Source organism: Hydra vulgaris, chromosome 04 (assembly GCF_038396675.1).
Source record: "Hydra vulgaris chromosome 04, alternate assembly HydraT2T_AEP".
NCBI classification, from domain to species: domain Eukaryota; kingdom Metazoa; phylum Cnidaria; class Hydrozoa; order Anthoathecata; family Hydridae; genus Hydra; species Hydra vulgaris.
The window spans coordinates 38301511-38315000 of record NC_088923.1 but is presented as its reverse complement, the minus strand read 5'-3'; the positions used below and the strand labels follow the sequence as shown (position 1 = coordinate 38315000).

Genomic DNA, 13490 nt, shown 5'->3' with positions numbered 1-13490 from the left:
TGTTTATATATATATATATATATATATATATATATATATATATATAAATATATATATATATATATGTATATATATAATAAAATATCCTAAATAGCCCTGGCTAATAACCCCTGTTAGAATTATTGTTTAGCCGGAGCCGGGGTTGTAAAATACCCCATATAACCTTCCTACTTTATTAAAAAAAAACTATAAACGGCATAATAAAAACATACACTAACCACTACACTAAAATAAAAAGTCATACTAATACGTTTTTTTTTAAACGACTTCGTTCTGTTGGCTGTGTCGCTAATGATGTAAATACAGATTAAAATATTTCTATTCACTCTCTCACATTTTTAGTAAATGAATTTGGTTAAAAAAGTTAAACATTAAAATCGAATTTGACTTATTTATATTTAAAATTAGCTTGATTGTAAAGTTTTAACATAGATTGGTATATATTATCTACAAAATAGGATAAATTCATATCACATGATGATGATCACATTTATCATTATTTAATAAAGAATTTTGTGTTTTATTCTATATTGTCTATGTGCTTTGTCTGGTTTACATCTGTCATTATTAATTTAATATAAATAATATTGCTTTTCTATTTATCTTTATTTTTGTCTAGACAACTAGTTAAATTTGGTTTGTTTGAAAACTAATTTTCTTTTATCATTCCCTCAGGTATTAACTGCTCGTATGAATCCATCTATGCCAAAATTTTTAATTCTTTTGCTAGTATACTATTTATTATAAATTATATAAATAAAAACCGTAAACAGATTACAGGAATATTATTTATTAATTTGATATTTAACAGGTTGATTTAGACACTGAGATTATACATATTAAACGAACAATAAATTTTGATTTAAGATTGCTTAATATCTTGCGTCATAGCTGTTGCTTTTGTATTACTAACTTTCAGTTGAAAAATAGAAAATAGTTAAAATAATATATAATATATATTATTTTATAATATATATATTTATAAAAATAGTTTCACTTTCTTGTTCATGAGCAAGTTAATGCAGGTTCCTTGCTCTTGAATTTTAAAAAATCTTTGGAGTCAAGTTCTTTGCTAGTGAGTTTGAAGTGTTTAAACAAATATATAAACAAAGCAACAAACAAAACACTTTGCATTGAATTAATAACTGAAAGAATAAAACAATGATAATGTTTTTTTTCTTTTCCACAAATGGATTCCATAAATAAATCTTTATTATGTAAAGATTTTTGTAACTTTGTTCATTAAGGAGTTGTTAATACAGGTCGTTTATAATGAAGTATCACAACTAATTTTTAGATGTAGTTATTAGCATTCAAATTAAGGATTCTTATATAATTTATTAAAAATTTAAATTAACAGTTTCAAATCATAAAATTTATAAAATGAATAAAATATAATGAAGCAATATAAAGATGTACAATTAGGTTTTAAAAGTTAATAACAAAACAATAATCATGCTGAAAAAAAGTGAGAATGATAATTCTAAAGTTAACAAATTTTTTATTCTTTTGTTGATTATTTGATTTTATTATAACTTGTGTAACTTAAACAAAAATAATGATTACTATCACAGGGTGTTAGCTAGGAAAAAAATTCATACAGCGTTTTTGCCAAATTGGGATTTTAGGTGTAGTCAAAAAAAAGAGAAAAAAAAGGTCAATGCATTCTGACATTTATAAAAGTAGATAAATTTGACATTTTTTAGATACAAATAAATTTCAATCAAAATAAATTTGACATTTTTGTTAAGTTATAATCATAGCAGGAATATTTTTCTATTTTAAAAATGTTTAGTTATAATTATTAAACTTTTTTTGTTTTGAGCAATCTTCTTAATTTTTCATTTTTAAATTGCTTATCTTCTTTGTTTGCTATAGCAGAGAGCAAACAAGATCAAAAGAGTTTGAAATTAAAGTTCTAATGAATGAATTATTAAATTTATTTATTGAAACTTTGATCTATTTTAATTGCGTACATCGCTTTTAAATACAGTTTTTAAGAGGTTTAAACGATTAGTTACATATATTGTCTTCTTCTTTTTTTTTTTTTTTTTTTTTTTTGCATTTTTAAATTATAAATGTAAAAAAAAAAGTGCTAAATAGTATTTAGTTTTTAACAAAGCCTTTTTGACTAATTCCACGATTCTCTAGTAACTTTTTGAATAGTAAATTAATTAGTAAATAAATAAAACAACTTTTTAATTGGCGACTGTCAATAAAAACAATATACATTATATGTAGGATTGCTAGAATTCCGGCTTTTACGACGGAAAACACAGTAAAAATTTTTTTTACAGGTTTGTATTCTCCTCCATAAAATCCAGACGTCTGGCAACCCAAATTATATGAAAAGTTTTTGATTATTTAAGTTTTTAAATACATAAGTATTTTAAAGCTAAAAATTTTAAAATATTTAAAAAAAAATTTTAAACTTTTTTACATAGGTATTCGTATTAATGTTCATCATAATTTATATTATAATTTTTATCATTAGATAAATTTAAAAGTTAAAAAACTTATTTGATAGCTTTTAAATGAAAATTAAATGAAAGTTTTGGAAATCTAAATAACTATTAATACACAGATTTATAGTCTCAGTTCCGTTCCGCAAATTATCTCAAAATTGTTTAGAAAAGTAAACATTTCTAAAATTTGAGAAGATTTGAGAAAAAATTTGAGAAGCAGCATATGACATATTGATATTACTTTGATATAAAATCTTTGATATAAAACTTTTTTAACGCTAAATATCTTTCTTGGCAAATTTATCACTAACTTAAGTTCGAAATTATCTTACTAAACAATTTTGTGATAATTTACGGAACGGAACTGAGACTATAAACCTAAGTATTGAAAAACTTGTTTCGCTTGCTGATTTCCGTCAAATATAATGTTTGTTAAAAGAACTTTAGTTGCAAAATGCTTCTTTAATTTAAATAAATAACAAAGACTTTCTTTTTTTAACAAATAAGTAACAAATAATTTTTTTTTTAAATTTGCAAATACGTAATTTTTGTATTTGTAAATTTAAAAAAAAAATTAATTTTTGTATTTATAAATATTGGTTGATAATTAATAGCATTATAATATTATTTAATTATCTTCTTTTATTTTTTACACAAATATAACAAATACATTTTTACGCAAATATAAATAATACGTTTCGTAGCAAGTTTTGCTTTTGATTTTTTTGTTGAAACTATTTTTGGTTTACTTTAACCAGCTAATTTATTTTATTGAAAATATTAATAAATCTTTTATTATAAAAACGTTTTTAACTTATTTTAAAGTATAATATTTGTTAATATGCAAAGATCTTTGTAACTTTCCTAACTAAAGATAAACAGTAAAAATGTAAATAAAACGTTTTTGAATAATAAAAATAAATTAAAAAAATAACTTGTTAAACATATTGAAAAATCTTAACAAGAGAATAATTGACGTCAATTAAAAATTTAAAAAAATTTTTTTTTTTTAACTTTTGAATAAATGGTCTCGCGTGTTAATGACAATGCATTTTTACGCGTAAAAAAAAAATCGATCAACTTATTTCATTTCCTTGTCATGCATACTAGTTGCATTTTTTACTTTTTTACTTGTCTAGCACGACACTTTAAATCTGAGACTGATTTAATTTTTTTTTTTACCATGATCTTATGAACCATTGGGAATTTTAAACAAATTGGCAATACCGCGTTATACGAGGTGCCATCAGGCTGGCTAACACCCTGTATCATTAAATAATGTTAATTAATACTTGAGTTGAGAACTTCTATTAACCTAAGTCAAAAAATTCTAATTTCCATTAACCTAAGTCAAAAGGTTTAATTAATCAACACTTTAAATGATTATTATTATTTTATTATTATTCTATTTTAATTTTTTGTAGATTAAGTTTTGTTTAGTTTGCCTTTTCATTTGCATAAAGTTTGTTATTATTTGTGCTGTTTTTGGTAATTATTTTTATTGTTGTTCGCTGTTGTTATTAATTGAGTGTTTCCATTTTTTTTGTCTTATAATTTAATTTATTATAATTTAATCGTTGTTTTTTTTTAATTAACTTAATTTACGCTTGCTTTAATTTATTAATATTGCTGTTGATTTCTTTTTTCTTTTTTTTTGTTTATTTTATTTAAGTGTCACTCCAATTACTAGTTTTTAACTATATAAGTGACACCTAACCTAGTTTTACAAAATTATAATAAAATTTGTAATTTTTCAATTTTTGGTTGAATAAATGGATAGAAAACAATTGTTTTTCAAATTCAGCACTTAACAGTAGTAGCAAACCATATTTGATTGAATTAAAATTTTTTAGTAAAATAATTATAGCGCAACTAAAGAAGCCATTAACTGTGAGTTCTGCAATCACAGGTAGAATTCCCTTAAAAACACATACCCCCTTAAACACTACACATATAAACTTTTAGCTCTTGCTTCCACTAATGTCAATGAAATTAATAAACAATGATTGAATCAGTATCTCTAAACATCCTAGATGACAAATTAATTATAAATTTACCTTTTTTACAATTTTAAAATCCTCAAAAAAAAAATGCAAATCAAGTTTTTAGTTTTAAAAATGGTTCAATTTATGCATTATGACCTCCTACTGTTTAATAATTTAATTTTAAGTTTGCAATTATCTTATTTCTAGATAATGTTAGACTTAATCTAATCCACCAATATAATATTAACTAATTTACAAACTGTTAAAGATGTTTATTGATGTAGTTTTTAAGGGGTCATTAGCTAGAAAAGTATAGATTTAATACTTAATAATAACAGCTTTAATAATAGCAATAACTATTTTTTGAATAACATAAAATGACAAAAAAATATGAATAGTATATAGTATTCTGAAAAAGAGACATGCAATAAACAAACATTTTATCTAAAAAACATATGAGTCATTAAGATTTAAAATATTCGAATTAGAACCAAAATTGAGTGTGTTTTTTAAAGAATCAGAAGATGATGCTGCAGATGCAGGGAGAATCATTGTCAGCTTTTTGTTATCAATGCGACAAGCCATTTTAGTACATACAGATTTAAGAATGTAATGACATTGTGAACACTCTTTTAAAGATTTAGCAAGACATTATTCTACACAAGAGCATTGCAGTTTGCAACAATAAAAAAGTTCTTTTTCTTAAAGCTTATGTTTCTTTTTCTCCTCTGAATCACAATTTTTTTTCTGTTTTTCTCCTTTGAGAGAAGCCACTTTTGAAAGCACATCTCGATCCCTCATAGATCCATGCACATTAGCGACCCTTATTGTTTTTGTTTGATTAACCTCCTCGGGTTTAACCCGGTTTACTGAAAGTAAACCAGGCACTTCTGCTAAATTGAGGCTTTTCTCATATGATTCCTCAACGCATGATTTGGACATTTTATACATTGATTTCCAATATTTGGCTGAACCACACTTTCCTTTTGTTTGGGCGACCTTAATTTGTGATCTCGAAGTTGTTGCCAAGGGTCCGTCTTTTGAGGTCACACTTCTTGTTTTCTTAGGAGTAGATGATTGTATAGAAACATCATCAGTTTTATCAATAAGGAGAGCTGCTTGTTCAAATTTATCCTGTTGCATATCATCAACATTAAGACCATTCTTACTTATACCAATTCTCTTAGCAGCTGCTACAATATTTGCAGCGAATGCCCAATTGTTCCACATTGTTCCTAGGATATTCAGGAATCTTTCTCGTCTTATTGTCTGAAAAGAGGAAAAGAGTTCATCTTGCGTGTTATTATAATAATAATGGAGCTGTTGATTTGGTGCTTGGTCTAGTAGCTGTGTGACTCTAGTAGTATTAGGCGGACACACAAATAAATTGATTTGCTTTTCACGCAAAAAATTAAGAACCTTAAAGTCAAACCGCGACGAATGACCATCTGATAGAAGCGCAACTGGTCGCTCTATACCTTGTTCGGTGAGATGTTTATCAAGTTTCTTATACGCAGCCAATAATGAACAGTTTTTGTTCAAAAATTTGATCATCTCCACAACAGAGAGTGGTTCTTGGGAACCACTCTCTGTTGTGGAGATGATCAAATTTTTGATGTTACTGACAGCTTCTTCTGGTGCCAACTGGCTCGTTATGTCTTTGCCAGAAAATATTACCTGACACAATGAAACCTCTCCTAAAAGTATAAATATTATATTTCACTTTTTGAAAAATATAAAACTATAAAAGCCACAATATTAGTTGTGAAAAGTTGTTTAGTTGGCTCACCTGATAATGAAACAAATGGGTTTATAGTTATGCACTCTCTGTTTTCGAGAATCATTTTTTTACATATCTCTCTTTTGCCAGCATAAACTAACCCAGTGGCAGTACCAACTACACTGTAGTTGACAAACTGTGGTGTTTCATCATGATTGAAAACTCTTGGTCGGTGATATTGCAACTCTGTTGCAATATCACCGACCCATACACCATTTTTTATTTTTTTATAGTTCTTCATTATACTACAAGCAATCAGTTCATCAGCTAAGGCATCTGGGATAAAAAAAGTTGTAAAATTAATAATAAAATCAAGTTACATAAATTATCAACGTACAAAAGATATAAACTTATTCAAGAATAAAAACCAGGTTGTAGAACACTCAAGAATGAAATTGAAAATAGATCTTTTTATATTCAGGCTAAACTAAAAAAGCAAGTGTTAAAAAATGTGTACCTAGATGATCTGTAGCCATCTGCCTTGTGCAATTTAAGGCTCTGTTCATTTTAACTCAGCCTTGCCTCTTAATTATAATATCATCATGTTCAGCGTGCCATCTTCTCCAAAATGATTTCCCGAGTCTAAATAATTTGGATAATAAGGTTCAGTATTTTACATATATTTAATATCTACTGTACCCTTGTACCTGTTGGGGTGTTGGTAAATTAGTTAAAAGAAAAAAGTTACTTACCTTCCATTTTGTAGGGCTGTTTTTGCACTTGGTGATTATAAGTTAGTTTTATAGTTTTATAGTTTTATAAACTTTCTTCCACCTTTTCCATTTTTTTCCAATGATCTCTGAATTTCAGCACATCCAAAATAATTTCAGAAACTTCTTTCTTAGAAAGTACCTGGTGTGTTCTGTTTTTGTTTTTGATAAAACAAATTATTTCCTTCTCATCATCTGGATGTAATACTCTCAAATGTTCCTTTTTTACATTCTTAACTTTGTCATCTAATCTTCTGTCTATTGTACCACAATCTTTAATTAAAGGAAACTTTCCTGTTTTTAATGCTACCTGTCCTCTTTTTTTTTGTTCTGTGCACCTATCTACTGCCTCTGATATTTAATTTTCTTTAGCTCTTATGTCCTTTCTGTAAAATGTTGCTTCAGCTTGAGTTTCTGGGTTTGTCTTTGTTCTGCTTCTTTTTCTACCAGCAGAAATCTTAAAATTAAATTACAGTTTTCCCATACATTTATTCTATTTAAACACTAAAAATAAAGAATATACTTACTTGATCAGAGAATATGAGCACAAAATGAATATGAGCACAAAATGAATATGTACCAATTATAACCATTTTACCATTTCTTAGTTAAAGAAGATCAGTATAAACATTCTCTCCATTCCTGGCTATTTTAAGTGAGCTTGTGGAGGCATATTTTTTTCCTAATGTAATGTAGTATTTAAGGGGGAAATTGTGTAGTTTTTAAGGGACTTTACTAGCTAAAATGCTATTTTTTGTTGGACTTAGTTAGCAAGCCTCCTTATATATCATACTACACTGATTTCTGATATAATAAGAAAATTTTTTTGATTTATCAGTAATTCTTTATCCATATAAATACAATTATGTTCCCTGTAGTTTTTAAGGGGCATCTTTGAAAAAATCAGAAAATTCACTGCTAATTCTCACTAAATATGGCAAAACAAGAATAGTGACTTCCAGGGAAGAAAAACCCTATAATAGGTATTTTCAAATCACAAAAATAAAGTTCAAATAGTTGACCTGTAATGGATGTACTCTATTTTGAAAATTTGAGTAGTTTTTAAGAGAATTCTACCTGAACATCAAGAATTTAATGTAACATTTAAAGCATTTTAAGTGTAAACATGCAAATCGTGTTGCTTTAAAACAAAATCTTACATATGTTGTATTGTCATTTATATTTTTGACTTTTTTTGAATTTTAAACCTATCAGGAATATTGTGTTATATCTAGTGTAAAGGTGCTGACCAACACCCTGTAGATATCTAAATCTGACCAACACCCTGTATATATCTAAATCATATGTTTAAATAAGCTGGATAGGAAGCTATAAATAAATACATTTTAGCATAAAGCATACTTAAAGCAGTGTTTTAATAAATATAAAAGACAGCCTTTATAGTCAAACATGACCTTAATTTTAAAACTCAACAAAATACTATTGCATCTAAAATTAAATCAAACAAAGAAAAACATAACAAGACTAATAGAATATCAGAATGCATAAGATTAATACAACTCAAACTAAAATGTAAAAAAAAATGTGCGCTTTTAACTACAGTACAATTATATAATTTTGTTATAAATTTTTTCCAATTTTTATTTATTATAATTTTATCAATACTTATTTTAAGAATGCTAAATTTAATTGTATCATTATTTGATTTTTTTTCTTCCAGGAAACTGGTATTGGAAAAACAGTAAATAGTTTAAGAAAATGTGAGGGGCCAATTGGAGAGCTAGCTAAGGCTCTTGTCATACAATGGAGAGATAATGTTAATTCTTTGCTTACTAAAGAGGATAAAGGCAAAAAAGAAACAAATAGTGACCTTTCCCCAATAGACACTGAAAAGAATGTAAAAAATGAAAAAATAAATATTTTTCCTAACGGTAAAACTGAACCCTTAAAACAGAAAGAGGAGATAGGTCACAATTATCAATCTCCAAACAAATCAAAGCGATCATTTGAAGAGATGTTAATTGTACCCGAAATAGTACATAGGCAGAAAAAAAAGAAGAACTTTCATTCTAAAGTAACTGAATCAGTGATAGATGTTAGTATCAATTTTTTTGTTTAGTTTTTAATCTAATAAATTTTTTCATATTTGTTTGGAATATTGTATTTTGTTTATAGACAAAATCAAACAGATTTTCAATGCCCAAGCTTCCTGATATTGAGTTGCCTGAATATATGCTAAGTGTTCCAAAAACTGAATATCGACCATTACCTGAACCTGTTTTGTCCAAGAAAAAAAGTTTGTTGGTTTTTTATCTTATTATTTTTCTCATAATTTTGTGTTGGGCTCTTTCACCAATTCAATTTTCAACAATTTCCATATTGTTGATTGAATCTTTTATTTGTTGATATTTTTAGCTGAACATCATGTTGAAGATCAAAGTGTTATCATTAAAAGAGGCTCTCGAGGGCAGATGTATTCAGGGAAAAAACAAGCCAATGGAGGTTTTTTCCTACATTTTTTGTAATTTTAAATGTGTACTGAAATTTATTTTATGGAAATTTATTTTATGTTTTATTATTTTCAAAAACTTAATGTTAATTTAAACTGTGTTTAAATTTGACAAAAGTTTCAAAGAACTTTTAAAATTTTAGTTATTTTATATGTTTAATGTTTAACGTTTTAATAATGTGGAGGCTGATGAAATTGATCATTAGCATGTGATTACAACAAAAACCCAAATCATTCGTGTGTGGAATCATCATCCTCAAATGCTGGAAACAGCAGTCTTGTGTTGATACATGCTACTTAGCAAATATCACTATTTGATTGCATTAATTTTATTTTTATTAAGTATTAAAATCCTACACTATATCTAATAATTTGGACAGGTACTTTATATAATTTTTATTTTTGTTTATTCCATGTCATGAATAAATACCAAATACCCGATGTGTTTGCACCTTTTTTAGACCGTTGTAAATTTTTAATATAAGTATTCTTAAATTACAAACATTATATATTTACAAGCATTATTCATAACTTTGTTTCTCATTTAGACTGCCAAAAAAAAAGTTGTATTACTCTATATAACTTGAATAATATAACACTAAGAATTGTATTAGTTTTCTTCAATTTTTTCCGGAAAAATTAAAAAGACTATCCCATTATTTTATAATTGTTTATATTGTTAATATCATCAATTTCTAAATTGTTTCAATCTATCCTTTATAAGTATGGTCTTAGAAGTAATTTTTTACTTGTGGAAGCTTACCTTTTGCAAAATTAACCAGACCTACTTGCTATTGCGAGACTTATAAGATTAAATTTGTCTGTTTCATTTGCAGATCTTGTAGTTAATGGCTATTATCCTTAGGTTTGCAATGACTCTTATAAATTGCAATGACTCTAATAAATAATAAATCTCTTCTAAAAAATAAATCTTTAATCTCTTACTTCTTCGTAAACCAAATTTTTTTTTTCATTGCACTATCTACTACTTAACTGTTAATAATGTCTTAGCAGGAATAAATGAATGAGAGCACAAAGGAATGAATGAGTGAACAAGGTGATTAAATAAGCCCAAAAGGATTAAATAGGCCCAAAAAATGTTAAAAATAAAATCATTATTAACATTGATAAAAAATAAAGTTTGAGTTTTTTTATAGAGGCATAAGTAAAAACCTAACCATTAAAAACAAAGATTAAACAGAAGAATATCTTTACAATAATTATCCTTATTTTGTACCTTGGTTAATTTTGATTAAAGTAAAGGATTGCTTCCAACAAGGATGTTGAACAATCAGATTATCTCACCAATCAAATTATCTCACCATTCGGATTATCTCACCAATCACAATATTGTGCAGTAATTGTTGGTCAATCATTATCCAGCAAAATAAGAAATCATTTCAGAAAAAGTTAAAAATTAATTAAAAGATTATTTTCCATGGTTTTACTTGCTTAAAATTAAAAGTAAATTAGAAAATAAAATGGTGAATAAGTTTGTGCGAACATAGACAATATCAAATATAGATACTTTGCTTTGTAAGAAAATTGTTCAAAAGTATAATTATTAAAAATGACCAATCTTGTTTAATGAATCTTTTAATCTGTTCTAGTAGATTTCATTTGAGTGACACCACATTAAACGTGGTGGTCTCTTTAGCATACCATGTATTGTTTTTAATCCCTAATTGCAGTGATATAAAGAACTCCATTCCTAAGACTTAATATTTTTTTGTTTGGCATGCCTTATATAACAAAATAAAATAAATCAGTTTGTTCTGTTCAAATAAAAATAAAATATTACAAAAATAGTTCTAAAAGTAAAAAACTAAAGAAACTCGTGTGTTTAATAATAATAAATGCAGAAATTGATAGTTTATAATTTATTTATTTTTTAGTTGTGATGACATTGTATCAATTATGCATGAAAGTGCTGATGGAAAATATTAACTGTAAGTTATTTTGTTATTGTTTTTGTGGAAAGTTTTCTTATAGCTTATTTTTTATTATTATTTTTATTAGGAGCAGAAGTTTTCCTTTTTGATGTTCTATTTTGTTTAATTTGATAGCTAAAGCAAAATTTCAAAAATAAGAATCAAATTAGATTTTCTCTTTTGTTTATAAATTTATTTATTATTTAAAACATTTTAAAAAGTTAGTTAAAAGTTACAAGGATTACAAAAATTTATTTATATGTTAATGTTTTTAATTAGAAAAAAAAAAGATAAAAATGGTTTTACAATTCATTTAAGATCTTAGTTGTGGACTAATCAACTTGATACTGGATAATAAAGATCAAAAATTGATTTTATTGTTAATTGTTATTAAAAAAATGATAATTATACAATTTTTAAATTGTATAATTATCATTTTGACAAATTATGATAGTTTTTAAATTGTCAAAAATATTTTTTTTTTAATTTATTTTGAATTTTCAAATCACTTCAAAGTATTTTTTTTTAGATTTAAGAACTGTTAGCTAAAATAAAACTCACTTGATACTTTGAGACTCGTGTTATACTTTAAGACTTTATTTGATACTTTAGGATGTTTTTTATTACTTAAAAACTTTTTTATAATATTACATTTATTACATTCTTAATACTGCAACATACTTAATACTTGTTAAGCTATTCATATTTCTAAATGATTTTTTTGTCAATATAGTTTATCTAACTTGCTCTAGATGTGGTAGTGGTAGAGCATTTACTTCATAAATGATAGTTTTTCACCATGTTCCTGTCAGCACCACATTTACTTAAGGAGCCACTACACTTGAGTGTAGTCTCTCTTACTGGCAAATACTAAATGTTGTTTAGCAGTTTTAGTACTTAGTTTTTGAACTTTAATGTTTACATTGGTCTGGCATTTACACTTGTCTAGCATTTACACTGGTCTGGCATTTACACTGGTCTGACTGGTTATTCCAGATAGTTCTTAATGGTTTTATTTATTACTTCAGTTTAATTGCAAATCTTTAAAGTAGTTAAGCATTTAGATCTGACCAAATTAATTCAGGTACCTTGCAAAACAATATTTAATGAGTACACATCCAGAATACAGAACGCATTTTCAGTATAATTAGCTATTATTTCTAGCGATGATATTTACAAAGAATATTTATGGAAGTATAAATATGTTGTGATTATTGCATATAAAATTATAAAAATTTCCAGAATTGGTTGACAAATTGTCCAGATGTTGCAAAAAAATTGATTTTTATTAGCACCAAAAAACATCAAGCCATAATAAACCATCCCTTTTAAAAACCCACTTTTTTAGACAAAAGATTTGCATTTCCTAAGAAATATGATGTTATCATTCTGAAAAAATGTTTTACTTTTAAAATTAAATGGAGCTTGAAAAGTATGAAGAAAGAAAGCATTTACAATCAGTTGCATTTAATGAATAGTAAAATTTGGTGGAGGTAGTGTTATGGTGTGGGGATTGATGACTTGGAACAGAATAGGAAAGCTGGAGTCTCTTGATGGAATTATGTACTCTGAGGTATATGTCAACATTCTTAATAAAAATCTTCTGGCCTCAATTGAAAAAGACAACAACCTTAAACATACACCCATGAAAGCAGTTTGAGTTATTTAAATGGGCAGCTCTACGTCTAGATATCATACCATAGATGTTCAATTGAACACCTAGAGCTATTTTAGATAAAAAAAAACAGTTTTTCAAAAAAAAAAAGAAAGAAAGAAAAGGTAAAGATGTTCCAAGAAGGTTGGACTCAAATTAATAATCATATAGATCAAGGTTAGAGCTCAAATCTTTCAAGAAGGTTGGACTCAAATTGATCCATAAGTTAATGGAAAATTGAATTGCAAAAATCTATTGTAGTATTTGTAGATTTTATAACATTTTGTAAATAAATAAAAATATACTTTAAAATATGCTTCTTAATTAAAACAAGGAAACATCTTAGGAAAAAAAGTTTTCATTAGTGACCATTTTCTAAAAAGTTTTACAAAAAAAAAGTTTTGAACTTTCTATTTAATAACAAACAATTTAATTTTTTAGCATTGTATGAGACTGGTGGTGTTCCCTTTATTATTATATTTAATAACAATTTTA

General features: G+C 26.0%; 1 protein-coding gene across 2 annotated transcripts in view; it reads left to right on the top strand.

Annotated features, from left to right (window-relative positions):
• LOC100197929 (elongin-A) overlaps positions 1 to 13490 on the top strand; it is a 36108-nt gene that overhangs the window by 12460 nt on the left and 10158 nt on the right. For both annotated transcript variants that reach the window (XM_065796263.1, XM_065796264.1), the window contains 4 exons: positions 8622 to 8996; positions 9077 to 9197; positions 9317 to 9403; positions 11306 to 11359. In XM_065796263.1, coding sequence (XP_065652335.1) covers positions 8622 to 8996; positions 9077 to 9197; positions 9317 to 9403; positions 11306 to 11359 — 637 coding nt within the window. The remainder of the gene's footprint in view (positions 1 to 8621; positions 8997 to 9076; positions 9198 to 9316; positions 9404 to 11305; positions 11360 to 13490) is intronic.